We start from the raw sequence: 27219 nt of genomic DNA, 5'->3' as shown, positions 1-27219 counted from the left end.
GTTTTAATTTGTTTTTGCATATTTACGTCAGCCATCCAACATAGATTTTGATCAAATAAACTTTGAATTTCTTTTAGAATTATTTGCTCTGTTACAGGTCATAAAGCAGTTTCCAAGTGCAATGTGTATCTCGCAAAAAGTTAAAAGGCTGAAACCTCAGCTCAACCAGTACTCTACCATCCCTTTACTATGAATGAAAATGAGCAATCTAGCAATCCCTATAGTTTCAGGTTTTATCAGTAATAACTACACATGTACTTGGAGATGTGCGGGTGTTGGTACAGGATGCCTACCAGGTGTGATACAGATTATTTTCACATACTGTATACGCTGTTATTTTCACATACAGATATTTTCGTGAATGGGGAGGTCATAGACATTTTCGCGAGATGTTGTTTTTGCGAATTGACGCCAATGCTCATGTAAAATGCGCGATTACCCTAGCGCATGGAGACATTTTCGCGTGCTGTTGAATTCGCGATCCAACTGAGATTCGCGAAAATTAAACCCTCGCGAAAATAACAGCTTATACAGTACTGTATCTGCTCTATCATGAAACACTGTACATTGCACTTCTTTCAATTTCTTATCTTGTATCATATTTTATGATGCCAGTGTGCCAAGAACTGCTCCAAAGTCTTGGCCAGTGAATACGGGTAAAACAGGAAATATGTATCATTAATTTAATAATAAGGATGATCCCAGAATGATGATCAGTCTTGATCCATGTTGTGATCCTTGAATGTGTGAAAGCTGCCTTAGAAGTACAGATGTAGACCATGCACAATATGTCATACATTGTAGTTGCTCACCCAATTGCACACACAAGTGCACACACTCACACCCTTTTACAAACCGTACTTGAAAACCAGTTCTCCATAGGACAACTGAAACATGCAGGTGATATACAGGCAACTCCTCTTATAATGAAGTTCTTGGGACTGGCAGTTTTCTTTCGATATATCAACATTTTGTTATAGCTGCATGATGAAGTACGTGAAGGTCTAGGTGATAATTTCGAGACCTGAAGTTTTGCTTCATTGCAACAAGAATTTTGTTTTAACTGTGTATGTTATTATGGGAGTGCTCTGTATTGTCGTTTGTGTTTTGAGGCCTGCCAATGCACTAACTTTCCAGACTCCATTTTTAAAATACATACAGTATGTACAATGTACTCTGAAACCAATCCTTGCTTGCAAACGGTTAAACCCCTTCTCAACGTACACTTACCCACACACTTGCATGCACACAGGAAATACTTGCAGGGCTGTCAACATGCACACATCATCAGTTTGCCGATGAGCTATCAGGAAGATACTGGTGTGTTACATGAATCTTGGCGGGCAAATATACAATATAATTCCCAAAGCAGAAATGTTTTTGTTTTTGTTCTGCTGTTTTGTTTTTAACATCGTTGCTATGACATGAAACAAGGCAAGTGCCATAATGCGTCTCGCCCATTCGCGTACAAGAAATTGTACGCAAATGGAATATGACAGATTAAAAAAAGAGAAATAAAAGATAAAAAGAGATATAAAAGGGTAAAAATTTATGGCAAAAAAGAAATGTGCCATAAAAACTTAACATTGGGCCCTTACAGTTCGTTGACCCCTGCTTGTGACCTTTGACCTTGTGGTGACCATCCACTCCCCAAGGGACATCTACCATCCAAGTTTGGTCACAAACGGACCTATGGATCAAAAGTTATGACCCATAATAGAAACGCGCCATAAAAACTTAACATTGGGCTCTGAAAAGTTTGTTGACCCCTGCTTGTGACCTTTGACCTTGTGGTGATCATCCACTCCCCAAGGGACATCTACCATCCAAGTTTAGTCACAAACGGACCTATGGATCAAAAGTTATGACCCATAATAGAAATGCGCCATAAAAACTTAACATTGGGCTCTAAAAGTTTGTTGACCCATGCTTGTGACCATTGACCTTGTGGTGACCATCCACTCCCCAAGGGACATCTATCATCCAAGTTTGGTCACAAATGGAGTTATGAATCAAAAGTTATGACCCATAATAGAAACGCGCCATAAAAACTTCACATTGGGCCCTAAAGTTCATTGACCCCTGCCTGTGACCTTTGACCTTGAGGTGACCTTCATATATGGTAAAATGTGAAACTTTGTATGACCCCTCTTCCCTCGAAGTTTGATTGCAATTGAAGAGGAACAGATGATTAAATTTTGGTAATGATCCCCAAATTATTAGCGATTTTTCAAGGACTTTTAAAACATTTTTGCAGATGGGTCAATTATGAACTTGGAAGTTCAAGCTGTGCATATTTGAGGTTTGCATGCCCAATCTAAAGCAGATGCTCTCTTCAGGCGAGGCGCCTTGCAGCTGGAAGTTCATGCTGTAAACAAAAGGCTTCTATATTGTGACATTTGATGATTTTCAGCATGTGTATTTTGGTGGAAATGAGCTGCTTGGCAGAGGTCTGCACTCTCAGAAGGCTTTTTTAGTTCACTCTGCTTTCTGAAAGGGTGTGTGTCAAGAGCTCTTCCATTGCGCTTGAAATGTGATGCCATCATGAAGTGTCATGGTCTCCTCATCCAGTGATAACGACACTAATACTTTTGAATCGATTGTCCGATTTTCTTCAAACTTTCACTCATGTGTTCTGCCACTATTGCTGTTTACACTCAATGAACTTTTCTATCAAATCTCGGTTTCTTTTCATGAATACACACAAAGATGTCATCGTCTCATAGCTCTGTTGGTTTGATCACAAATGTTACTGATATTATATTTCTGGAGGACACAACCTCATTCTGCCTGAAGGTTCTTGTTGCTAAGTCTTTACAACTGTACAAGACTGCAATAATTTAATGCAAATCCTGAAATTGGCAACACATTTTAACGGGACTGAAGATGCTTCTGACTAAAATTTGAGCCCTGTTTGAAGCTATTCTGAAAGGAAAGAGTAAAAAATTTGAAGCACAGGAAAGAAAATTTTAAAAAAATTTGAACAATTTTTTACAGAAGTTAGGAAATGATGAAAGTTTTCTAATGTTGGCAAAACAGTTCTGGAACAGTTTATATGAATATACATGTACATGTACATACAGTGTTTAACCCTAACCAGGCCGGGCTTTTTTGGGTGTTCTGTGGCCGGGGAGGGGTTGATTCAACCCCCCCCTGAGATCTCGGCCGTCGATCGCGCAATCGCCATGAAATTTGGCACGTGCATTACCTGTGGCGTAATCTACCAAGCTATACATAAAGAAGTGGACATTTTCGTCATGATAATTAATTATGCTAATATATGCATAAAATCATACATTTTGCTCTAAATCAGAAATTAAAGCTCCTAGAATCCTAATTTTTGGTGAAAACATTCTTTGTAGCATTCTTAACAATGTACTTGAAAAAAAAATTTGGTATCAAAATGAATTTCTCATGTATTTTATTGTTTTATGAATTTCTTATGTATTTCTTTGTTTTTTCAACCTTTTGTTTTATCATTCTTTTTCCGCAAAATTTATGACAGAACCTATTTCAAGCATAATTATGCTAAAATTAATTAGTTTCAGCCTATGAAAGTGAAAATAATCATATCTTTATGAATAAGAAGAGAAAACTCCATTTGCATAGACTTTATACACAAAATCACGTTTTTGAGCCATTTTCGGTCTGACAGGCATGTATAAAATGTTATGCACCGTTGTAACGGTATGCATGATTTTCGCGAAAATGGTGTCAAAAGATGCGCGAGACTTGAAAGTAAAAAGTCAGCGAACGGCGCGGTCAAAAAATTTCGCGCGGCGGAGTAGTCGTGAAAAATGTCGAGGGGGGGGTTGATTCAACCCCCCCCCCTTTTAGGGTTAAGTAAATACACCGCCAACTTTACAAAATCTCATCATTTGTGGTGACATGGAGCAGTAGTAAATCTCTATGAGATGAATGCACAAATTACATGTATACACATTTCAGTCTTTTAGTTTAAATACTCCCACTAACATAGAATTTACTAGTTTTAAGCAACTTGACAAAATCATGCAAACCTAATTGTGTCCATATTTCTCAAGTGATGAAAATAAAGTATGATAGTGATGGGGAGAAGGCAGACAAACACCAGAGAAAAACCAGTATGCAGTAGCCATAAATTATCCTATGTATTTCTTTTATTGAATATACAGAGATACATCGTTTGTCAAGTGCCCGTTTTGGAAATTAAATACATGTACTTGGAAATTGCTTAACATATGAGGCATAGAGAGAGTCATGCATGCACTATTTCTTTCCTATGTTTACAATTTTCAATTTCAAGAATTCATGTCAAGCACATAATTAAGGGTAGTTCTGTTTTCAGAGACAGTGCATGTGGCTCTTGCTACTGTTCTTGTTTCTCTATAAAAGGACATCAATATTATTAAGAGTTTGAAACTTTGGGCGAAAGTGGGCACAGCAATTAGCATATTGTCATCACTGAAGTATTTCGCATAACAGGCACACGTAAGGCCAGCCAACAGATATACGATGCTAACATTCAAAATGATTATCTGACAGTGCAGACAAGGAAGACAACACTGCCATTCTGCAACAATAAAATGGGAGCTGGGTGATGAAGCAGCTCCACATATATAATTCATGAATGGAAATCAGAGACTTAGGTTTGAAGTGGTCATCAAAGACCCTGTTTACAGTGCAGGGCTGGGCCGAGCCCGACCTCAATTAAAGGGATCATACAGTTTTGATTGAGACCTAATTTCAGGTTTCTAACATTTTTTTTTTGTGAGATAATGAGAAACCTCTTATGAAATATGAAAGAACATGTAATTCTATGAGGAATTCAACGTTTATTTGATGAAAATTGGTTTTGATATGGCTGAGATATCAAAAAATAAGCAATTCTAATAAAGTGTGGGACCAACACTTTATTGTGATCGCTTTGTTTTACTTTGTTTTTGGATGTCTCAGTCGTTCCAAAACCGATTTTCATCAAATAAACTGAATTCTTCTTAGAATGGGATGCTCTGTACCATTTCATAAGTGGTTTCTTGGGATCTCGCAAAAAGTTAAAAGCCCAATTCTCATCTCCACCAATACTGTACCATCCATTTAAGTACTCAGTCCTGTAATTCTGTGCATTTACAGTGGAGGGCTCGGCTCGGGCTTTTGATTCTAACCTGTTAATATTTTGTCGTAGTAGTGGTCTGCTTGTAAACAACTACTTAGGAGCCGAGCGCCGTTCGCAGTTTGGTACCGCATGTGGCTCAGTTTGCGTTAACAGTGAGAAAAGGCCAGGGCGAGCCCGGGCCCAGACTTTCTCCAGAGCTTGTTCAATTGCATGGCTGTTTTCGTACCGGGTTTGGCCTTTTGAGCGTTTACGAGGCCGGGCCTTTTAACTCACTGTAAACAAGATCTAATCAGACAATATCCCATCCCATTTTCCCTCTTATCTTTTACACAGAGTTGAGCTCAATCTGTGAAATCTGTAAATCAACTGGATATTCTTGTGGAAAAATTATGCCATCTTAACTACCCAAATTGGCTTTGAAAATATCACAATAATTATGGTGAGAGATTTCAATCAGTGCTCCTGCCGTATGTAGGATTTTGTATAAATCCTACGAGGAATGAGAAATAGAACAGGGAGTGTGATATGGAGTATATAATCACTGCCAAAGGTTTCATGTCGATCATGCAAGGAAAATGCACAACAGACATAAAGACATCATAGGAGGCATCAACAGTGTTGATTTTGATGTTATTAAAGGCTATCATTATGCATAATGTCCACAGTCTAACACTGGCTTAAAAATCAAAACATAACACCAAAAGAACAAAAAAAAAATTGTTCCTCGGGAGATCTCTTTAAGATTGTCCACAGTGCCAGGTTATGTTCCCTTGTGTCCTCTTCAGCAGAAATCTCCTCGACAGAGACCTGTGGGTCTGGCTTGTACACTGTACATCAGAGTGGTGTCGGGATTGGAGAACCAGATGAATGGTTACTGGATGGGAGATGTGAGCAGTTTGGTTACTTGCTGGATGGAAATCACTGTCAACAGAAAGAAGGGAGAAACAGTCATGTATAAAACAAAGTGAATACCTGATCAAAGATAATCTTGCTCAAAACAAGAAGCAAGGAAAGAAAACAAGAGACCTAGGAGTCACATGCTCACCTGAGTATCATAAATTAATAATTCCTAAGAATTCATTATAGCAAACTTGGTGAGGGGGCACATTGCCCATTTGTATTATTCTATCACACTGCCAAAATACCACCAACCTGTAAAGTACGATAATTCTAATAGAGTGCTCATTTGAAGTAATTTTTGAGCAAAGTTATCTTTCATCAACCCTATTTCTGTCACATTCGCCGTAGCCAGACTGCTCAGACATTTTGCAGTGCTTAGACACAAGATTGTTGATGGCCATTTCTGATTATTATTGACTTTAATGTGTCATGTTATACATCATTTAAACGCTTATGGTCTAAACTTTCATATTACATAATAATCTGAGTGAGGGCACCCTTAAACTTTAAGTAGGATGCCCTCTTATGTCACATAATTATCATTGCAGACTTACTTCTACACGTTACCACCTCATTTTTTCACTCAACATGCTCTTGCATCACAAAAAGGTCTCACAGACGTTGTAGAAAATTTGTGACCCGCTACAACAAAATGATCCTAAAGTCGGGCGAAGTCTATTATTTGAAAATTGCATGATATAATCCCCTAATCTTTCTGCTTTAAATTGATATAAAACAAATTTTATAAAAACAATCGGCTGCGGAGATATCGATGTTTAAAAGAGAGCATGTCGAGACGTCTGGAAAATCACCGTTTCGAGAAAAACGCCCTAAAAGTCTTCCTTTCGATGCAATCGCGATCAAGGGACACGCAAGTCAGTTTTCACCTCTGGACAATTGAAGATAAGCCCTAGCAACCCCCGAAGAGTTCATTCAAGCACATCAGCGTCGGCGGTCTCCTCACCAACCAATCTGAATCAGTGACCAGGATGTGAGAAGCGGCTGAGCATAGCGCACCCCGACCGCAAGCACCAGTCGACTGGGCAGTGTGCGAGCTTCACGCTTCGGTTAGCAGCAAGCAGCAAACTGACCAATGAGATCACTCTGGTCGTTGTTAGGGGCGGAACCTATCTGTGGCGCTCAATCCAAATTTTCGAACCAGTTTCTGCTTCGTTGAAACGCCAAAAAACATGGCTCAGAAAAACGCTATTTTTTGGTCTTTCCTTTGATCATTTTGCTTCTAAATTTCGACAGATGATAGAAGACATATTAGACTCTAATAATATATCAAAATCAGAAAATCAGAAGTTTTGACCAATTTTAATGCTTTGACTTCAAACTCGATTTTCACGGCTTCGACCGTGCGCGACTTTAGGACCTTTTTGTTGTAGCGGGTCACACTTATTCAGCTTTCAGATGATATGATTTTTTTCATCAATAGCATCAGCACTTTTCATTTTATGACAAGTCTGTGGCAGTTACAACCCAGATTATCAGGAGGCTCCTGTAATCCTCCCTATTGCTCCTTACACCTGCCCTGCTGGCCCAGGCTAACTCGAGACCCATTGCAGTGCTGAGTAAACAGTTATAACTGCTGCACTGAATGTGCAGTGTTCAACTATGCTACAGATAATTTATGAGGCCGATATTACTGGATATACCCCTTCACAGAATTTAAAGATGTTGAAATCCCTATCCTGAATGTTTGCACTTCATATTTTACCATTTTGACTTGGATAAAATAGATGAAAATTGACCCATGTGTACGATCTTTTCATTGCACACGGCGATCTCTATTTAAGTCCCACATATACAGATCCGTGTAAGTTCTCCACACAAGAAACCTATGGCAAAACTGTACACAATACATTGCAGTCTGAATGCAAATAAACATGGGCGGGGCCACCACAATTTCTTGGACTTTGAGAAGGCTTTCCTGATTAGTTGAAGGTGGAAAGTTTTTTTTTCACACTATATATCATTTCCTTACACAGTCAGCCAATAACAAATGGTTTATAGGAATAGCCTTTTAATTGTCAATCAAAATAGGGCATCACTTTGGGCCGATAAATCGGCCCGTGACACAGATAGGGTTAAACTGTTATTTCCTGGGAGTAAAGCAGACTGGAAAGTCCCTTCATCCCTGAAATGGCACACTGTGGATTTAAAAAATAAAATGAAAATGATTGTTTGTTTTTCAAAATGAGTCATTATAGAGTATTTCATACCATTTTTAGGTGGGTATTGAACAGATGTCATGGAGACCTTTGCATTTAGAACTTCTAATCTGTACTTTTCTTTTTTCTTTTTTTTATGGAACGCATTTCAATGTGTCATATTGAACACTTTCACATAAAAAGACAAGAATGTTCTGTCTCTGAAGTTAGCATAATGCTTTCTCTGGACTGAAGCTTCTAACTGCTGTCATATTGAACATGATTATCTTGCCATTGCCCATGATCAGGTTCGTTGGACACCCGGACATATAATCATGATCAACTGTAGAGTGGACATAGTATCTTTGTGCTCCTAGGAGGAGCATCAAAGCAAAATTTAGCTCATGTCAACTCTCATTACTGTAGCATCATTAGCGACTGATGGGCCACTTGGAACAGAAAACTACTCCAGACCATCAGCTATTAGTTGATGCGAGACACATCGGTTGTCCTTACATTTAAAGGACAAGTTCACCTTCATAGACATGCGGGTTGAGAGAGTGCAGCAATATTAGTAAACATCAGTGAGTGTTTGAGGAAAATTGGACAATCTGTTCAAAAGTTATGCATTTTTGAAGTTTCTGTTCAGTCACGGCTGGATGAGAAGACTACTGTAGCTTGTGATGTCACATGTGTACACGATATGAATTAAGAAAATTCAACATATTTTCACTTTTCTTGCAATGAATTTTCTAAGTTTCTGTTCAGTCATGGCTGGACGAGAGGACCACTGTAGCTTGTGATGTCACATGTGTACAACGATATAAAGAAAGAATAAAGAAAATTCAACGTATTTTCACTTTTCTCGCATGACAAAAAAACTCACCTTCTCTCTTCCAGAAGGCAGGGGGAATAATATTACCCTTAAAGGGATGCTACAGTTTTGGTGGAGATGAGAATTGGGCTTTTAACTTTTTGCGAGATATCAAGAAAACACTTATGAAATAGTACAGAGCATACCATTTTAAGAGGAATTCAAAGTTTATTTGATGAAAATCGGGTTTGGAATGACTGAAACATCTAAAAACAAAGTAAAACAAAGCGATCGTCATAACATGTGGGTCCCACACTATATTAGAATCACTCTGTTTAGGATATCTGAGCCATTTCAAAACCAATTTTTATCAAATAAACATTGAATTCCTCATGGAACTACATGCTCTTTCATATTTCATAAGAGGTTTCTCATTATCTCGCCAAAAAATGTTAGAAACCTGAAATTAGGTCTCAACCAAAAACTATATGATCAGTAACAAGTCGAAGAAATTTTCATTTTATTCAAAAAGTAAAGTTTTGTGAAATTCTCTTTTTATTTTCCTTACATCGTTGTATGCATGTGACATCATACACTATAGTAGTCTTCTCTTCCAGCAGTGACTGTGCAGATACTTAAAAAATTCATAACTTTTGAATGGATTGTCCGATTTTCCCCAAACTTTCACTGATGTGTTCTACTAATATTGTTGCATTCACTCAAACCACATGTATATGAAGGTGGACTTGTATCTGCACTAAAAAATCTATATATTTTTGCCATTGTAGCTTATTGCATGATTGGTAATATCTCTGAAATCTCAGTGTGAGGTTGCTCCCATACAGAGAAATCAAATTACAAAGATCAGTCCAACACACCTACAGATACAGGTGCTTACACTTGATTGCAAAGTTCGATAACTTCCCATACAAACTTTGATGTTTGGTATCACTTTTACGTGTGTATGTGTACATGCATCTGGGTGCTGACAAGCAATGGGCAGCATGTGTTGTCATGTTGATGCAGCAGTGACTTAAAGAGAGCCAGAGGGCCTGGCCGGGTGTAACTTGTTTATCTTGCAGACATTGGAGTATTAGTACTTTGTAATCTATTTGCTCAGGTATTTATCTGGCAAGTAAATTGTCCCAATTCTTTCACACAGATGACGCACATGTCTTTATGTGTGTCAGTCGGAATAGTGTGCATGCGGTAACTACAGAATATAGCCTACACCCACTTGGTTTCGCCTTTTGGGTTAACCCTAATCAGGCTGGGTTTTTTTGGCTATGTTATATCGGGGGGGGGGGGGGGCAGATTCCGCCCCCCCCTTCAGATCTCGCCTATGGAACGCGTGATCGCGCCGAAAATCGGCACACGCGACGCCCGCGACGTATACTATCAAAATGTATGGTTGCTTTCTCCGAAAAATTTTTCTTAAATTTTATATTAATTAATTATTGTAATCTATGCATAAAATCAGATTGGGGCTCTAAATCACTTAATGCTCTAATTAAGCAAATTTCTTTTTAAAAATGTTTCTTGTATCATTCTCCTGAGACATAGGATAACAAAAAATCTGTATCGAAATTAATTTCTTATGTATTTGATTGTTTTTTGAATTTCTTATGTATTTCTTTGTTTTTCGACCTTTTGTTTTTGTTTGTTTTTTGGCCAAGATTTGTCACAGACATTTTTCGAAGCTTTATTATGCTAAAATAAATTAATTTCGTCCATTCTAAGTCAAGATATGAATTTTTATGTGAATTAATTGAAAAAACACAATTTGCATTGGATTTGTACACAAAATCACGTTTTGGAGCAATTTTGGGGTTGACAAATTTTTTTCGAACGGGTGACGCGTCAAAACGGTACGCGCTGGCGCAACAATTTTGGTCTCAAAAGTTGCGCGATACTTGAAAGAAAAAAGTCATGAAACATCGCGGCGGGAGCTTATCGCGCTGCGAAGATATTGCGCGAAACGTTGAGGGGGGGGGGGGGCGGATTCCGCCCCCCCCCCAGCCTGATTAGGGTTAAGCATTCCACAGTAACCTTATGCACACAATTCCAACTGATGCACTCAGACCTGTGCGTCATTTGTATACCTGTACTGCTTTCCATTTCTTACTGTGCTTAATACTTAAAACAAAGCTGAAAGTAATGGGAAGGGGGGGGGGGGAGATATGGAGAGAGAGAACATTCCAATAACAGCATATGGCCAAATATGTTCCACTTACAAATTTCTCCTCCTTCATGCCAAGTTTGAAGAAGTACATATACGGTCTCGTTTCTCCGTCTGGGTAGTACATCAGTGGTATCATTGCATTGTCGTCATTGCTCTCCAGCTGGAAAAACTGAAAGCCCTTCTCCTCAAAAGGCTTTAGGATGTGTTCTTCCAAGACTGTTGGCATGTGAGCCTTGAAGTTCTGTAAGTCTGCTTCCAACTGCTCTGCCTTCTCTGTCTGACCTTCTTCCTTCAGTCTCGCCAGTTCTTCTTTCCTTGTATCCATCACTCTGCAAGCAAATTGAGAGAGGGTTAACACAGGGCACTGTGACTCCTAGAGAAAACCATGCCACGAAGCATGTATACTATCTATAGATCTGTCTATATTATCTTCTGCCTCTCTGATCGCCTGTGTGCACTATCCTCATCATAAGTACCATGTCCTATCTTAACTAGAGCATGTCAGGTAAAACAGTAAAAGGAAACCTGGGGGGTGTTTCATCAACTTAGTCAGCGCTGACAAGTTGTCATTTTCTGACAATCACCATGGTAACAGTCAGTGACCAGAGCATCTCAGCCAATCAAAACCAAGGATTTTGCTGAAATTGTCAGCGCTGACTATATTGATGAAAACACCCCCCAGAGCTCAAATCTCTAGAAATGTGGACTAAATGAAAGCAGTAATTACTACTGTAAAAGTGGTTAGTTTCGTGCGAGTTATTTTTCACACTCGGCAGGGTAAGATGAATTTCATGTGCTTTTCATTCCACAGAATGAAGACATAAGTGGAACATATGACGTTCAAGTGATTGCATTTTATTCTGATGTATAAGTGATTGTGTATTAATCATACTGATTGGCAAGTTTGCGAATATCTGGAAATATGCTGTTAATAAACCGCCTAAACATTAATCTATTTATTCTTCTGTGCGATCATTCTCAGTGTGATTTTGGTCGTAACAGTTTTTATCAAAGTGTAAGAAATATTGCCCCTAAATGTTTTTTTTGTTTTTGTTTTTGTTTTTTGAAGAAAAGACAGCCTCAATGTACTTCAGTTGTATCAACACACCACTTATAAATGAAAGAATTTTACAAATTCTAGCATTTGATACTAAATTTGTCCCTGTAGCTCATACATTTTTTGAATTGTTGCAATTATGTGATTTTTAAGAAATGGGTCATTTTTTGTGGCATTGCAAATATGCCTTGTTTAAGTTTATGCATTAGGGCATCTCCAAGGTATGAAGAACTAGAAATGTCGCTATGGCGACTGGTATGCCTCCGCCACAATGCATGGTTCTCCTCATAGGTGTATAGTACAATGTCTTTACAATGTGTGATGACAGTTTCACATAACTGGCAAAATACTGAAATGACAGGTTTGTCACAAATGTGTTGAATGTTCACTTTCCTTGAACTAGGTTTGCTATACCGTATGTCCCCCCCCCCCCCCCCCCAAAAAAAAAAAAAAAAAAATTACAACGGGACCCTCCGCAACGATAACTTTAATATAGTGAATCAATCCAAATACAATTTCAGGGTATGAAACTATAACTCATTGCCCACATCTTTCAAAAAACCCCAATCGATTTGCTTCATTGGTCAAAGAGAAATGAGGAATTTTGATGAGCATGTCAAGAATCTCTTCCCTCCAAGTTCTGTCTATTGCGTTCACACACAAGAGCATCCAAGTGCTAAACTCGGAAGAATCAGACTCATGACATGCTTTAAAACCGACTGATATGCCTCCGCCATAATGCATGGTTCTCCTAATAGGTCTATAGTACAATGTCTTGACAATGTGTGATGACAGTTTCAAACAATTGGCAAAATATTAAAATGACAGGTTTGACACAAATGTGCTGAATGTTCACTTTCCTAGAACTAGGTTCAATTGGATGAATGATTAAAATGTCAGAGTGCAGGTATTCGGGATACTGATGATTTTTACTTGACTTTTGACCCTTTTATAAGTTTATGCATTGAGTAAGTTTTCAAGGTATTGAGAAAAAGTATAATGTCAGTATCAAATGGGAAAATAGCATTATCTAAACCTGGCCTTTGACCTTTGACCTCACAGTTCCAAAGAGAATCACTGTTAGGTTGAACATGCATAAATATGTCAGTTTCATGATGATACCTATAAGTGAGTTACTTTTGAGATATGGAGGAAAAAGTGCAATTCAGCACTTTCACTTGACCTTTGACCTTTGACCTTTTGGCAAGAAACTTCCAATCCACATTTCTCTGTGACCGCTTGACCAAATTGAATGGGGTTTTCTGCAAAATAGAGCTAAGATGTTATATTTTAAGACCCTGAAGTAGCATTCAGACAATTTAATCATATTGGGTGTTATCAATGCGAAAATCTGATTGTAATTTTTTTGGGGACATACTGTATATAGAGTGCAGGTACATGTATTTGGGGATTTGAGGATTTTTACTTGACTTCTGACCCTTTTATAAGTTTATGCATTGAGTAATTTTCAAGGTATGGAGAAAAAGTGTACTTTCAGTACAAGATAGAAAAATGTTTACATTTTAGCCTGGCCTTTGATCCTTAACCATTGACCTTTTGATCTTTGACCTTCTGGCAGGAAATTTCCCAGAGAATCTCCATTAGGTGATACATGTACATAATTATATTACGTTTCAAAATCCTGCAAGCACTGCATATGTATGAGGGAAAAAGTGAAATTTTGAGGAGTTGACCTTGACCACTAAATTCCCTAGATAATCCCTGCTAGTCAGTATGCATATGTACTTAGTTCCATGACGATACCTTGAATCATTTGCGAGATAATGGACAAAAGTGAAATTTTAACATTTTCATCTGACCTTTGACCTTTGACCCCATGACCTGAAACTCTCTCTGGAGAATCTTTATTCAGTAGTATACATTATGTCTACACTAACGTTCAAGAAAATACCTTCAGGCATTACATAGATATGGGGGAAATAGCAAAATTGATGAAAATAGATTCGGAGGGGGGGCCTGGGAGCCCCCCCCCCCCCCCCCCCCCCCCCCCCCCCCCCCCCCCCCCCGGCTCTATCATCTACCTAAATAGCCCGGCCTAGTTAGGGTTAAACCTGATCTTTGACCCTTGACCCTCAAATTTCCAAGAGAATCATTGTCATGCAGTTTATGCACATGTATTAAGTTTCATGAAGATACCTTGAGCCATTACCTAGATTTGGAGAAATTGAAATTTTGGCATTTTCAGTTCATCTTTGACCCCACGGCCCATAACTTTTCCTGTACTATCCCTTCAAGTTTGATGTTCTAGCCGAATTGAAGTTGCATTCATTTTACATGAATACCTTTCACTGTTTGGAGTAATGTACAAAGATCTATGCTTACTTTTTGTTTCGTATTTGTCTATGATGTAAATTGCAAATACAGTCTACTCAGAGAGACAAATATTGCATTACATACAGTGTAGGAGTCTCTTGTTCTTGTGTTCTCATTGTATTTTTTTTATCATTATTGAGATTGGTATTTATGAACATGATGCACATTCTTACCATGTCTTAGAAATAGGGAAGAAGAAGCATTCTTGTGAAATTGTTTGCATTTCAATATTGAAATATTTACTTTGAACACCACCATGTTGGAATGCACCTGGGGTATTGAAAATCGAAAATTCTTCATTTAAAAACTTAATATTTCTTTCTTATACACTTCTGGCATACAAATTTAAAAGCACAATTTATATAAAAAAGAAATGTCAATAATCAGATTGCAACTCAAAACAGAGGTGACTTTTTACAACTGAAAAACTACTTTATACAGCATGGTTTTCAAAAATTGCAATCCTAATATATGATGCTCAAATTGTGGATGGAAATTGAACAAAAAATTATCCACAGTTGCCAAGATTACTGTAAACGTGGAAATTTTCGCAGTACATTAATTTTCGCGGATTTCGCGCTACGTTCGGCTAGCGCGAATTCAAAAACGCGCAAACATATCTTCGCAATTTTCTATGCACATTTTGAACGGCCTGGTGCGCTTCGTCGATGATACTGCTACGTAGTACAGACATGTTTACCCCATATAGCAGTATCATCGCACGCACCGCATGCACCGAGCCCACGGCCGATTGGTGTGCTACATCCCCGCGACTACAGTACTAGTCCTACAGAACATGTATCGAGTAAAATACATGTACTACGTAGTTGAGCGCTTATACTCGCACTCGCGCCGCTCGCTACGTCGCTTATCGTACGCTGGCATCGCTGGATGAAAACAGCGACTGTGTATTAACCCGCTGCCGAGCGCGAATTTAAGAACCCGCGAATATGTTTTCGAGCCGCTCAGCGCGAAAAATTAATCGCGCGAAAATATTGACGTTTACAGTACCAGTATCATAAAAATACTTCCACATAACCAGTTTGCCACTACTTTGAGTGGTGTTGTTGCTGCTGACTTAATAGCACAGTCATTCATATCTTAGAGGCTGAATTCGAAGCTTGGGAAAATGATGTGCAATTTATGAGTCTCATTTTCACTCATAAAAAACAATGTTCCTGGAAAAAAATAATCAAGGATTATTAATGTATGTACCAAAAGTGTAAGGATTTTTGTGTGATGACATTTTTTTTTTAGTGTAATAGTGATAATTGTTAGTGAAATTTTCCATCATTTCTTAGTAGTTTAAATCTTGGTATGCTAACTCTACACTAAAATGTTATAAAACTGTGTGGTTGCCAGAGGTTTGAACGCATTTTGATGAAAATAAGTCTATGTTTAGAATTTCCCATTTGTTTTGTACATAGTGCTTATCCTTCTATCCCATCACGCAACGTGACTGAATTTGACAACTTTTGAGGAAATTACTTAAAACTAAAATCCATTAGATCTATACATTGTATGTTAATAGCTCTTTTGTTGTAGTAATGTAGGGAATAGTAGCGAACAAACACCACGTTGTACGGCAAGTCTGGCTCATTAAATTTGGTATAATTCTCCTTTGAATCTTCTTTACAAAAACCAGTGATTTTTTCATGATGTCCCGTCGCGTCAGTAAAGTTTGTTGCCACAGATGTCTGCCTTGTTTATAGTGCACTTCCATGCTTTCATGTAAGCTTGATACATATGTAGGGATAAATGGCTGCTATCATGTTAACATATCTTTTTGTGAGCAAAAAAGTCCGTCCCGTAGCGGCCCCTTGATTTTTGGATCAGACCCTACAGTACTGTCAGCCAATCACAAATGAGTTTATAGAGTAGTAGCACCAAAGCCTTTGGAGTAATCTGTCAATCAAAATAGGGCCAACTAAAGTGGCCAGAGCAATGGCGTTGCATGCTTTGGGCCGATTAAATTGGCCCATCACAGAGGTAGGGTTAAGGGTATTTACACAACCACTGGGCATCCCTAACTCTTCTCCACCATAACCACTGAGATCTTGTTGGGCTAAATACTCACCTTTTTAGGTACGGTTTGATTAACTTTTTGTATTGCTTTAAGGTGAATGGGGTAACTTCTGTCATGCGAGCCTTCATGACCACGTCAATGCCAGTGACACTTGAATCATCCAGTCCCTCAGCCGCTTCCTCTGCAGAGGCGTTTCCTCCGATCATTGAATCATCGATGTCATTGCTCTCTGTTACTCGCTGAAAGAGGACATGAAAGAACACTTGCCTTGGATTGCTAAATCCAAACACACAAAAACACCCCCATAACATCTCATAGGCATATTGTACTAGTAACAAACATAAACAGAACAAATGACTTTCCTAATTTCTGCCATCTATTTACGAGACTCATGGCTGAGTAGTGGGAAACTCGAAATGTCACTATGGCAACTGGTATGCCTCCATCATTATGCATGGTTCTCCCAATAGGTCTGTAAGATATCTTGACAATGTGTGATAACCAACTCATATAACTTGCCAAATATCAAAATCATACGTTTGTCAAAAGTGTGTCAAATGTTCTCTTTCCCTGAACTGGGTTTAAATGGATGAATGGCGATATTGTTTATTAAACAGAGCAGGTATTTGAGAATTTGAGAATCTTTACTCAATCTTTGACCCTTTTATAAGTTTATGCATAGAGTAATCTCAGAGGTATTGAGAAAAAGTGTAATTTCAGCATTAAATAGTAGAATTTTAGCCTTTAACCCTGGCCTTTGGCCTTTGGCCTTTGGCAGGCAGTACATGCATATGAGAAGTTTTATCATGATAACTTGAGCCACTTTCAAGATATGGAAAAAGTCCTCAGTGAAGTTAAGAACTTTCACTTGACCTTTGACAGGGTTGCACACTAACTCATATTTTTCTACTGGTCCGACTTGTATGTCAGACCAGTAGGTACCCAGTTTTTCCATTTTTTAATGTTCCATTCCTGAAAATGTTACTGGTCCGACAGTGATTTTTACTGGTCAGGGACGGTCAGACAAGTACCAGTGTGCAGCACTGCCTTTGACCTTTTGGCTACAAACTATCCCAGAGAAAACTCTTTTGGGTAATACACCACCAAGTTTCAAGAAAACACCTTTGGGTATTGCACAGATATGAGGGAAATATTGAGTTTTTGATGGTTGACCTTGACCTCTGACCCTTGACCTTCGGCCCATGACCTCAAAATTTCCAAAATAATAACCGCCAGGTAGTACAAGCATACGTACTAAGTTCCATGAAGATACCTTGAACAATTTCCGAGACATGGAGAAAAAAGTACCGGTAAAATTTTAGCATTTTCATTTTACATCTGACTTCACAGACCGAAACTTACTCTAGATAATCTTTATCAGGCAATACATGTATACACTAGGTTTCAAGAAAGTACCTTCAAGCATTGCATAGATATGGGGAAAATAGTGACATTTTTAGCATTTGACCTTGACCTTGAGCATGTGCACCCAAAAGTTGATCCAGATTCTATCCTCCTAGGGATGCTATCTACCAAGTTTGGTGAAGAGTGGTAGTGAGGTTTCTAAGAAGATGATGAAAATGTAAAATGTTTATGGAAGCCAGACATCGGACAAAGAGCAATAGTTCACTTGAGGCTCCTGCTCAGGTAAGCTAAAAAGTGAAATTTTAACCTTTGCACATGACCTTTGACCTTTAAACTCATGACCCAAAACTTTCTCTAGGCAATCTTCGTTTGGTAGTACATGTATCATATACCAAGTTTCGAGAAAATACCTTGCGGGATTGCAGAAATACGGGGGAAATCATACAATTTTGAGCATTTGACCATGACCTTTGCCTGTTGACCTTGAGAACGTGCACCCAAAAGTTGATAGGCCCAACTTTGCCCACTTATTAATACATGTAAACATGCCAAAATTCATTAGGATACCTTAAACTGTTTTCTATGTGTAGTTACACTGTCTACAAAATTGATAATGGACGAAAGGACTGACGGAAGGACAACCCAAAAACATAATGCCTCCAAAAATGGGTACCTACCGAACTGAAAGGGACGGGTCAGACCAGTAGACAAACTGGGTTAGAGTACAACCCTGCTTTTAATTATATTACACATACCTTTCCATGGATTCGTATCAGTAATCCCTCTCCAACTGTCTCAATCTTAAAGGCATCACTGAAGAGTTTCATCTCCTATATTGCACAGAAAAACAAACAAATGAAACATTTTACAATATCTTTGTGCATTCATATAAAGCTTACATGGTCTCCCACATCAAGTACACAAATAGAACTGACAAGTCATATACATCTTACATTTTATTACTTTTCTGAACTCGAGCAATAAAATTGACTGAAGTGGTGTAGTCATTTCGTGACAAAAGAGAGATGTAATTGTCTCCCTTGAATGATGAACATGTTCTTTTTCCATAATCATGTAAAATACACGAATAGGTATAAAAGAAAAAAAAACAAACTTATGGGATGAGTTTATTGGAACTGTTGAGCAGAATTGAACCTTGCAGTGATGAGCAAATAACTATCTCAAAGGGTAAAATGTTTGTTACACGTACCTCTGCATGCATTACTGAGCTACAGTACAAACTGCATTATAGGGGAAACTCATATGAGGTCGGGACCAAGCAGTTTTCCTTGTTATAGCTGATATCTCATTATATCAGTGGGCATGGGGGAAAAAAATAACATAAAGACAGTAATTTGTGCATGTGGGACTACTGCACAAATCACATTTCAATTACTGGTAATTGATAATCTGTTACTGTGTTTGAGAGAATTAATCACCTTTATGTGTAAAAAGATATGTCTTTCACCAATGAAATATGTTCTCTCGATGAATGTTCAAATGTGTAAATGTATAGTTTAACGTGCAATCATGTCAAGATCATCTCTGAATTGGTACTGTATACATACAATTGTAGTTTTGGCAAGTGTGTTGTGTGTGGAAGATTTGAACATGTTTGCATACTAGCAATGCTGTGTGTGACACACTTTGTAAGAATGAATGAATGAATCTACCATCAAATATCAATGATACATAACTTTGATAAATCACAATGATACATTTGTCATTTCATATCTTGGTACAGGGGGCTAACAGATACAAAGCATACTATGCTAATCAAGGTTAGCCCTATGAGGTTGATTACAAGAATCAAATCAGCAAATTGACTGAAAATATTCAGTACATCTCTCATATCTTTAAAATAATAACACATATAAATACTATTTTCACAATAAGAAATAACAGTGATAATGATGTTGATGACAATGAAAATAATAATAATAATAATAATAATAATAATAATAATAATAATAATAATAATAATGATAATAACACCAAATATCAAGTGAGCTTAAAATCAATAAAAGTGAATAATGACCTTCATTAATTTTTCTGAAATGTCCAGATAATCAGCCTACCCTACTTGGATGGTGTAGAATTTTGGCAAAAGTTACTGCAACAATGTCAGAATAACATTTTGTGAGGAACATTTGAGGATTTTTACTTGATTTCTGACCTTGGAAGAGGTTCATCTGATTGGTAATTCTCCAATTAAGGTGAAATTTTGTTTGTACACAACCAAAGAAAACTACATGTATTTACCTTGTGTGAGCTTTCACCTACTGTTGTGTACAAACAAAATTTCACCTTAATTTGACTTCTGACCCTTTTATCAGTTTATGCACTGAGTTATTTTCAAGTTATGAAGAAAAAGTGTAATTTCAGTATAAAATAGAAAAAAAAAGCATTTTAGCCTGGCCTTTGACCTTTAACCTGTGACCTTCTAGCAGGAAATTCCCCTGAGAATCTCTATTAGGTAATACATAAAATGCTGCGCGTTCGTTGTGCTTCACGCCGCATGTGCTTATACTCGCTATCTACGGTACTGTACTCGCCTATCCTTAAAAATTGTGTGAGTTCAGTACAAAAAAAGCTGTGAAAACCTACGAGAACCTATGTCGTGATTGTCATGTGCTGTCATGATTGTCATGGGCAGTCATGAAACAAATATTGTTCTACTGCCTTTGGATGAGGAATCAGAGTTGTAAAAACACGCTGAACACTGTCACTACGCAAATCGTATGGCTTTGCGTATAATTTTTGACAAGGCCTCGTGGCTGAAAAATGAGATTAACTCACCACACAGAACATCGCGAGTTCAAACGGGTGAACGCACGTATGCGAGACCGTACATGACAAGTGGCTACCCCACGTGGTCTTGCACTCACTCTTTTGCTCGCAATTAGTCTCTTTTCCAAACCAGACAGGAGAGTGCAGACGTTGTGTGCAGCGGCGGTGCGTGGCCTCACGATCCTGAAAGCAGAATCGGCGTTTGCCCCCTTTTCAGTCCCATACTCCTTTGCGCGAACAGTGCCACCCAGCGATAAAGGCTATTTGCAAAATTTTTATTTTGATTACAATAATTTTTGTTTTTACGGAGGAAAAAGGTGAATTACGAATGTATTTTGAGAGTGATGAAAATCCGTCGCCCAAGCTGATCTCCGATCGTGGCACGCATTACATGCGATGTGAATGTCTGGCGACCTTACCGCAGTGGCGACCATACGGTAATTGACGTTAGAGACGTATGTAGAGTATAAAAGTAAGCCTTTTGCGGGTGAAATACTTGACCGAAAAATCGAAAGATCAGTCTGTATCTGGTCGTCGGGGAAATGTTCGGCGGAGACTGTGTCTGGGCTTCACGGATTCCCTCCTTATACTAGCTAGCGTCATTGAGCACTAGATGGCGCTCTCGCGCAAGTACATCGTTTTCTACACACGCAGTGCTCAACTTTTCGCGATAATCGCTAGCTGTAGCAGTTATGACAGGGTGCATTGATATCATTCTTTTCAAAAGTAATACGGCCCTATGTCAAACGACATGTTTGAATCACAAACCTGAACTACTTTTGCCTTCCTTGTACATTGGTTTGAGTCTGCTACGAACCGCTAAGGTAGCCCGAGGAGGACGATCTGTTAGCACGCTAAGTCGAAATTTTGCACTTATTTGTCGTGACCTTGGTGTATCTTGTACTTAGCCCACATTGCGCAAAATATGGCAGAGTCGAACTTCACTTTTTTTAAAATTGAAGTGTTTTCTGATGTTTTGAAAGGAAGATTTATCGACCCCAAGTGAGCCCATGTGGTAAGAACGGTACATGAAATGGACCTTGCAATGCCTGTTTCAGTGAAATTGGCTGCCCGATCGCGCAGCCCCTGGAGAGCTTCGCGGTTGCTCCCACGGGAGTCGCTATAGGTGTTGTGTGATTTACGACTGCCCGCGGACGCCGCGCGGCAGCCGCGCGCTGGCTCGGCGCTAGCGAGCTCTCTACTTATGAATATGATGATGGGTGAATCGAAGCCACCGCTACGACAGGCCTACATGTACGCGAATCAAAAGTTATTAAAATGCCAGATTTTTCCAAGAAAATGAATTTAGATGGACTGATTTAAACACTGTTTATGTGTATATGTTACATATCAATCTATGGATAATCGATCTCATTTGATGGTTCGGTAAAAATCTGATTTTCTTAGGATGAAGGCTACTTATAGTCCAGATTATTCATTAATCTGGAGAGTGTAGTGCATTCTTGAAATGTTGATTTTGCTATACAAGCTTAAATTTGCCGACCTAGGGCCGTGAATTAGACGCAATCGAGAAGGGTGAGGTACCTCACCCAATTTTCCATAGATTCTAGAGACAGTGGTTAACATTTGTTAAGAACATCCACACAGCGATGGGTACTAACAACTTCTGTCTGTCACGTTACTGAGGAGAGTGATAACGTCAAAAATATAAAAGACTCCTCCGGACAGACGGATCTTTCTGTCTAGTGAAATACGTAACTCTTATAGAGCCGCAAAAATTTGGGTTTGTCTTTCAACGTTCAGTGACAGCATGCACTCTGTCAACTCGGGGCGCTCCTACCTACAGTATAATGCACTTGTCAATTGTAGTCCCGGCCCATGGGTACCCGGGGATGGCCGGGACTTGCATCCCACTTGCAATTTTGGGATGTTACACTACCCGGTCAAGTCCCGGCCAAGTCTCCGACAGGTCAGGCAAAATTTTCACGGAAATCCCCCGCTAAGTCCCCGGCAGGCCGGGCAAAATTGAAGTTGAAATCCCCGGCCAATTCCCCCGACAGTCCGGGCAATAATTGTGCAGAAATCCCCGGTCAAGTCCCCGACAAGTCGGACATATTTGCATAGAAATCCCCGGCCAAGTCCCGACCCTCAAGGCCCGGTCACACTGCCCAAAAGTCGCGTAAGTTTGCGCGAATCACGCAAAAAATTTGGTTGTGCGTGCTTGTCCGTTGAGAATTTTCGCTGATTTACGTGATGAAAATCACCGATGAATTGCGCAAGAACTACAGAAATATCACTCAAAAATCACTAAACCACGCACTTTCAGCGCATAGGCACGCAAAGGCCCCAAATATAGGGAGAATTCGTGGTTGTGCGCGACGACAGAGGTCCACGGAAAATCACGCATAATCTGCGCTTTATCACAATGAATTGCGTATGAATCGCACATGAACGTGATAGCGGCAACGTTTTCGCAAACGATCACTGATATTCCACGCATATTTCGCGCGTTTTTCGCGTAAGAACAACGCAAACTACGCAAAAATTACATAAAACACTGCAATACTGCCTAAACTTTTACGCGAAGCCGAGTTTTGAGCTGCTCAAAAACCTGGCCTTTGAGGACCTGTCACACTGCCCAAAAGTCACGTAAACGCATGAATCTTATGAGAAATTCGAGCCTTATTTTACGCGATACATGCGCATTTCATGAGTTTGTCTACAACGTGGAACCTTCGTAGTTGTCAGCTGAAGTGCGCCGGATCGGCGCTTTGCAATTCCAGGTTTTGAGGAGCTCAAAACTCGGCTTTGCGTAAAAGTTTACGCAGTATTGCGCTGTTTTACGTAATTTTTGCGTAGTTTGCGTGGTTCTTGCGCGAACAATGCGCGAAGTATGCGTGGAATATCAGCGATTGTTCGCAAAAATGTTGCCGCTATCGCGTTCACCAACGATTCTCCACTGACGATTAGCAGACATAAATAATGACGCATGTTTCGCGCTTGTAACACCTACGTATATCACTGAAAATCACTGAAAAAAATATTGGCGTAGGCCTATGTATCTCTAAGTAGTCTAACAGAACACGCAAATAAGCGCATGTAAACACTTACGAAATACTGATCGATGAATCACTAATGTATCACTAACAACTCACGTATGATTGTGGCGCTATATTTTTGCGTGATCTTTCCGTAGTTCTTGCGCAATTCATCTGTGATTTTTCATTGCGTAAATCAGCGAAAATGGTCAAATTCTTGACGGACAAGCACATAAAACCAAATTTCTTAGTTACGTGATTATGCGATTACGCAACTTTTGGGCAGTGTGACCGAGCCCGGCCGCATGGAATCGCGTAAAAGCGCCGATCCGCGGACAATACGATCGAAGGTTCCACGTCAGAAAAATTCATGAAATGCGCAAATCGCGCATGTTTCGCGCTAGCGTTAGGCTCTATTTTCTTACGTGATTCATGCGTTTACGCGACTTTTGGGCAACGTTACCGAGTCCTCAATAGCGGGGAATTGCTAGTCAAGCGAAATAATTTACGGTCACATTACCGTACTGGAAATGGTACAAGTCATGATCAACTCTCAAGCAAAATCTGGCTCAATCCCGGCCAAAATTCCCGCCCCAAATGCCTGCCATTTGGTTGGAGCGAATTTCCCCCGACAAGCCCCGGTTTATTCCCCACCCATCGGGGCAAAATAAGTGAATCTCCCCCGACAAAGCCCGGTCCATTCCCGACCCACCGGGGCAAAACAACTGAATTTCCCCCGACAACACCCCGGTACATCCCCGGCCCACCGGGGCAAATTAAGTGAATTTCCCCCTACAAAGCCCGGTCTATTCCCGACCCACCCGGGCGAAAAAACTGCTGAAATCCCCGCCCAACTTGGTTGCAAGTCCCGGGTACCCATGGGCCGGGACTACAATTGACAAGTGCATAACTGTGGACAAGGAGCGCCCCGAGGTTAGGTCTAAATCGTACACCTAGTATATACACGTATAATACAATGACAACAATTCGATGTGTACCGACACAGCACTGAGAATACGCTCATGCACGGAGTACTAGTACTCGTACTAGCCACAGATTCTGATATAAAAGTGTAAATAAAATTGACATTTTCATAAATTACAAAAACTTCAAATTATACAATTCGAGCAGCTCAATCATTTCTAAATGAGAATTACCAGAAAAGATGTCCTTGAACACTATCATTTTGCTAGGATGAAGTGGATTCCAGGGCGGATCACAAGACTTCGTAGACACTAAGCGTGTTACGTCGACGAAAAAGAATGATTCATTCGGCAATTGGTACACGGTTGCACGTTCGGACCACAGAACTCTTACAACGCATACGTACACAGGAATACACGGTACACACTGTGTGTGTGTGTACCGGCGCGGCTGGTATACGTATTACGTACTTCCGTGGTGTCCGTTGAGAGAGTTCAATACTGTAAAACATGATATATTCGCGGCATGAAATTTTCGCGAATTGGAGCTGACAGCCTTTTTCGCTGCATGAAATTTTCGCGAAGTGCCGCTGGCGTTCAATGCATATAGTGTAAACAAGAACTTTCGCGTGCATTTTAATTTCGCGAATCATGGCGCTCGCGAAATTCGCGAAATTAAAGGACAATTTACCTTCATAAACATAAGGATTGAGAGAATGTAGCAATATTAGTAGAACACATCCTTGAAAGTTTGAGGAAAATCGGACAATCTGTTCAAAAGTTATAAATTTTTGAAGTTTTTGTGCAGTAACCGCTGGATGAGAAGACTACTGCAGTGTGTGAATAACTTAGATGTCACATGCGTACAACAATATATGGAAAATATAAAGAGAATTTCACAAGATTTCATCTTTTGAAAAAAAGTACACATTCCCCCGACTCGTTACCGACAAATGTTATGGGTAATATTATTCCCCCTGCCTTTAGAAAGAGGCAAGTCAAGTGCTCTTTTATTATGCGTAAAAAGTGAAAATATGTTGAATTTTCTGTACATTTTCTTTATACTGTTGTACGCATATGACTCACAAGCTGTAGTAGTCTCCTCATCCAGCGGTTCCAACACAACAATTTTAAAAATTCATAACTTTTGCATCGATTGTCCAATTTTCCTCAAACTTTCACTGATGTGTTCTACTAATATTGTTGCATTCTCTCAATCCTTATGTTTATGAAGGTGGACTTGTCCTTTAAAGTGCACGCGATAGGCTTGAGCAAGGAAAAATATAATTACTAAGTATACATTGTACGTGTACAATGTATCCTAATTCACCGCACGTTCGTCTGAAGGGCATGGCCAGACAGAGAGTGAGAGAGAGAGAGAAAGAAAGAAAGAAAGAAAGAAAGTAAGAAATGTTAGAAAGAAAGAAAGAAAAAAACGTCAGAAAGAAAGAAAGAAAGAAAGAAAAAGAAAGAAAGAAAGAAAGAAACGTTTTTACCGGAAGTCCCTTTACCGTGGGAGGGGGTTACCCGTATATCCCCTACCACACCTTCCCCCATCCTCCCCATCCTCCCCCGCTCGCTCGCTTCGCTCCCTCGCCGAGGATCTCACACCGTCGCATAAAATGTGAAATGAAATGAAATTAGTAATGAAATGAGATTTATTTACCAAACAAACAAATAAACATCGTCAACAAAGTCACAACAATTAATAGTTAAGATATAGTTTGGCAAAAAAGAAATGGCAATAGCGTGCAGGCTAGTCGAGGCCAGTCCTTTCAATGATATAGATTATAATACATGCATTGTATAACGTATTTACAATATTCACAGAAGAATTATGTACATAATTATTTACGTGTTTTCATAGGGGATCATTGTTATATTGATAACAGATACTTTCTCAATGATATCCGAAAAACATTACGGGTGTTTATCGTTTTGACATAATGAGGAAATCCTCTCCAAATTATACTGCCTGCATATTATGACAAGGCGTGTTTACCTGTTTCAGATCTGATTCTTATTGATTTATAATTCATAGTATTTTTAAACCTTGTATCATAATTATGGTCAATTTCAAAACAATAATCAGAGATATCGTGCGGGAAAGAATATGATGGATTAGGTCAAACATTACAGTTCCAATTAGTCTGTAAACATCTAGCATTTGTAAACGATGAAATAAAGGGCCAGTATGTTCCCTAGGTCCTTTGAAACAGATTGCACGCACTAATTTCTTTTGTAACAAAAAGATAGATTGAAGATAATCATGTGTGGTATATGTACATCCCCAAACTTCTAGTCCATAAGACATACGCGGAAGGATAAGGGTGTTATATAATAATTGTAAGATTTGTCTAGGCACAAGTTGTCTAATTCTAGGTTATGATTCCAATTGTTTTCCTCATTGAGGAAGAGACACACTCAATATGTTTTCGCCATGATAAGTTTTCGTCTATATTAACTCCTAGAAACAAAGTTGAATGTATACCTGCTCTATAATGTCTGTGTGTACCATATTTCCATTTATCTCCACATGTCTACGTTTACTTTTAAAAACTATTTGTTTTGGACGTGT

At 39.1% G+C, this 27219-nt stretch overlaps 1 protein-coding gene across 1 annotated transcript; it reads right to left on the bottom strand.

Annotated features, from left to right (window-relative positions):
- Positions 1-4121: 4121 nt before the first annotated feature.
- On the bottom strand, positions 4122-19151 carry LOC139711551 (translationally-controlled tumor protein homolog). Its single transcript, XM_071623424.1, has 5 exons — positions 19140-19151; positions 18685-18759; positions 16616-16803; positions 11200-11476; positions 4122-6016 (listed from the first exon to the last, which is right to left on the bottom strand). Exons 1-5 carry the CDS (start codon positions 19149-19151, stop codon positions 6014-6016), a joined length of 555 nt encoding a protein of 184 aa, XP_071479525.1. The 3' UTR covers positions 4122-6013.
- Between the last annotated feature and the right edge of the window lie 8068 nt (positions 19152-27219).

This window comes from Diadema antillarum, unplaced genomic scaffold (assembly GCF_040938485.1).
Source record: "Diadema antillarum isolate AM-2024a unplaced genomic scaffold, OU_Dant_1.0 seq00001668_RagTag, whole genome shotgun sequence".
Lineage (NCBI taxonomy): Eukaryota > Metazoa > Echinodermata > Echinoidea > Diadematoida > Diadematidae > Diadema > Diadema antillarum.
This window is presented reverse-complemented; position numbering and strand designations above follow the sequence as displayed.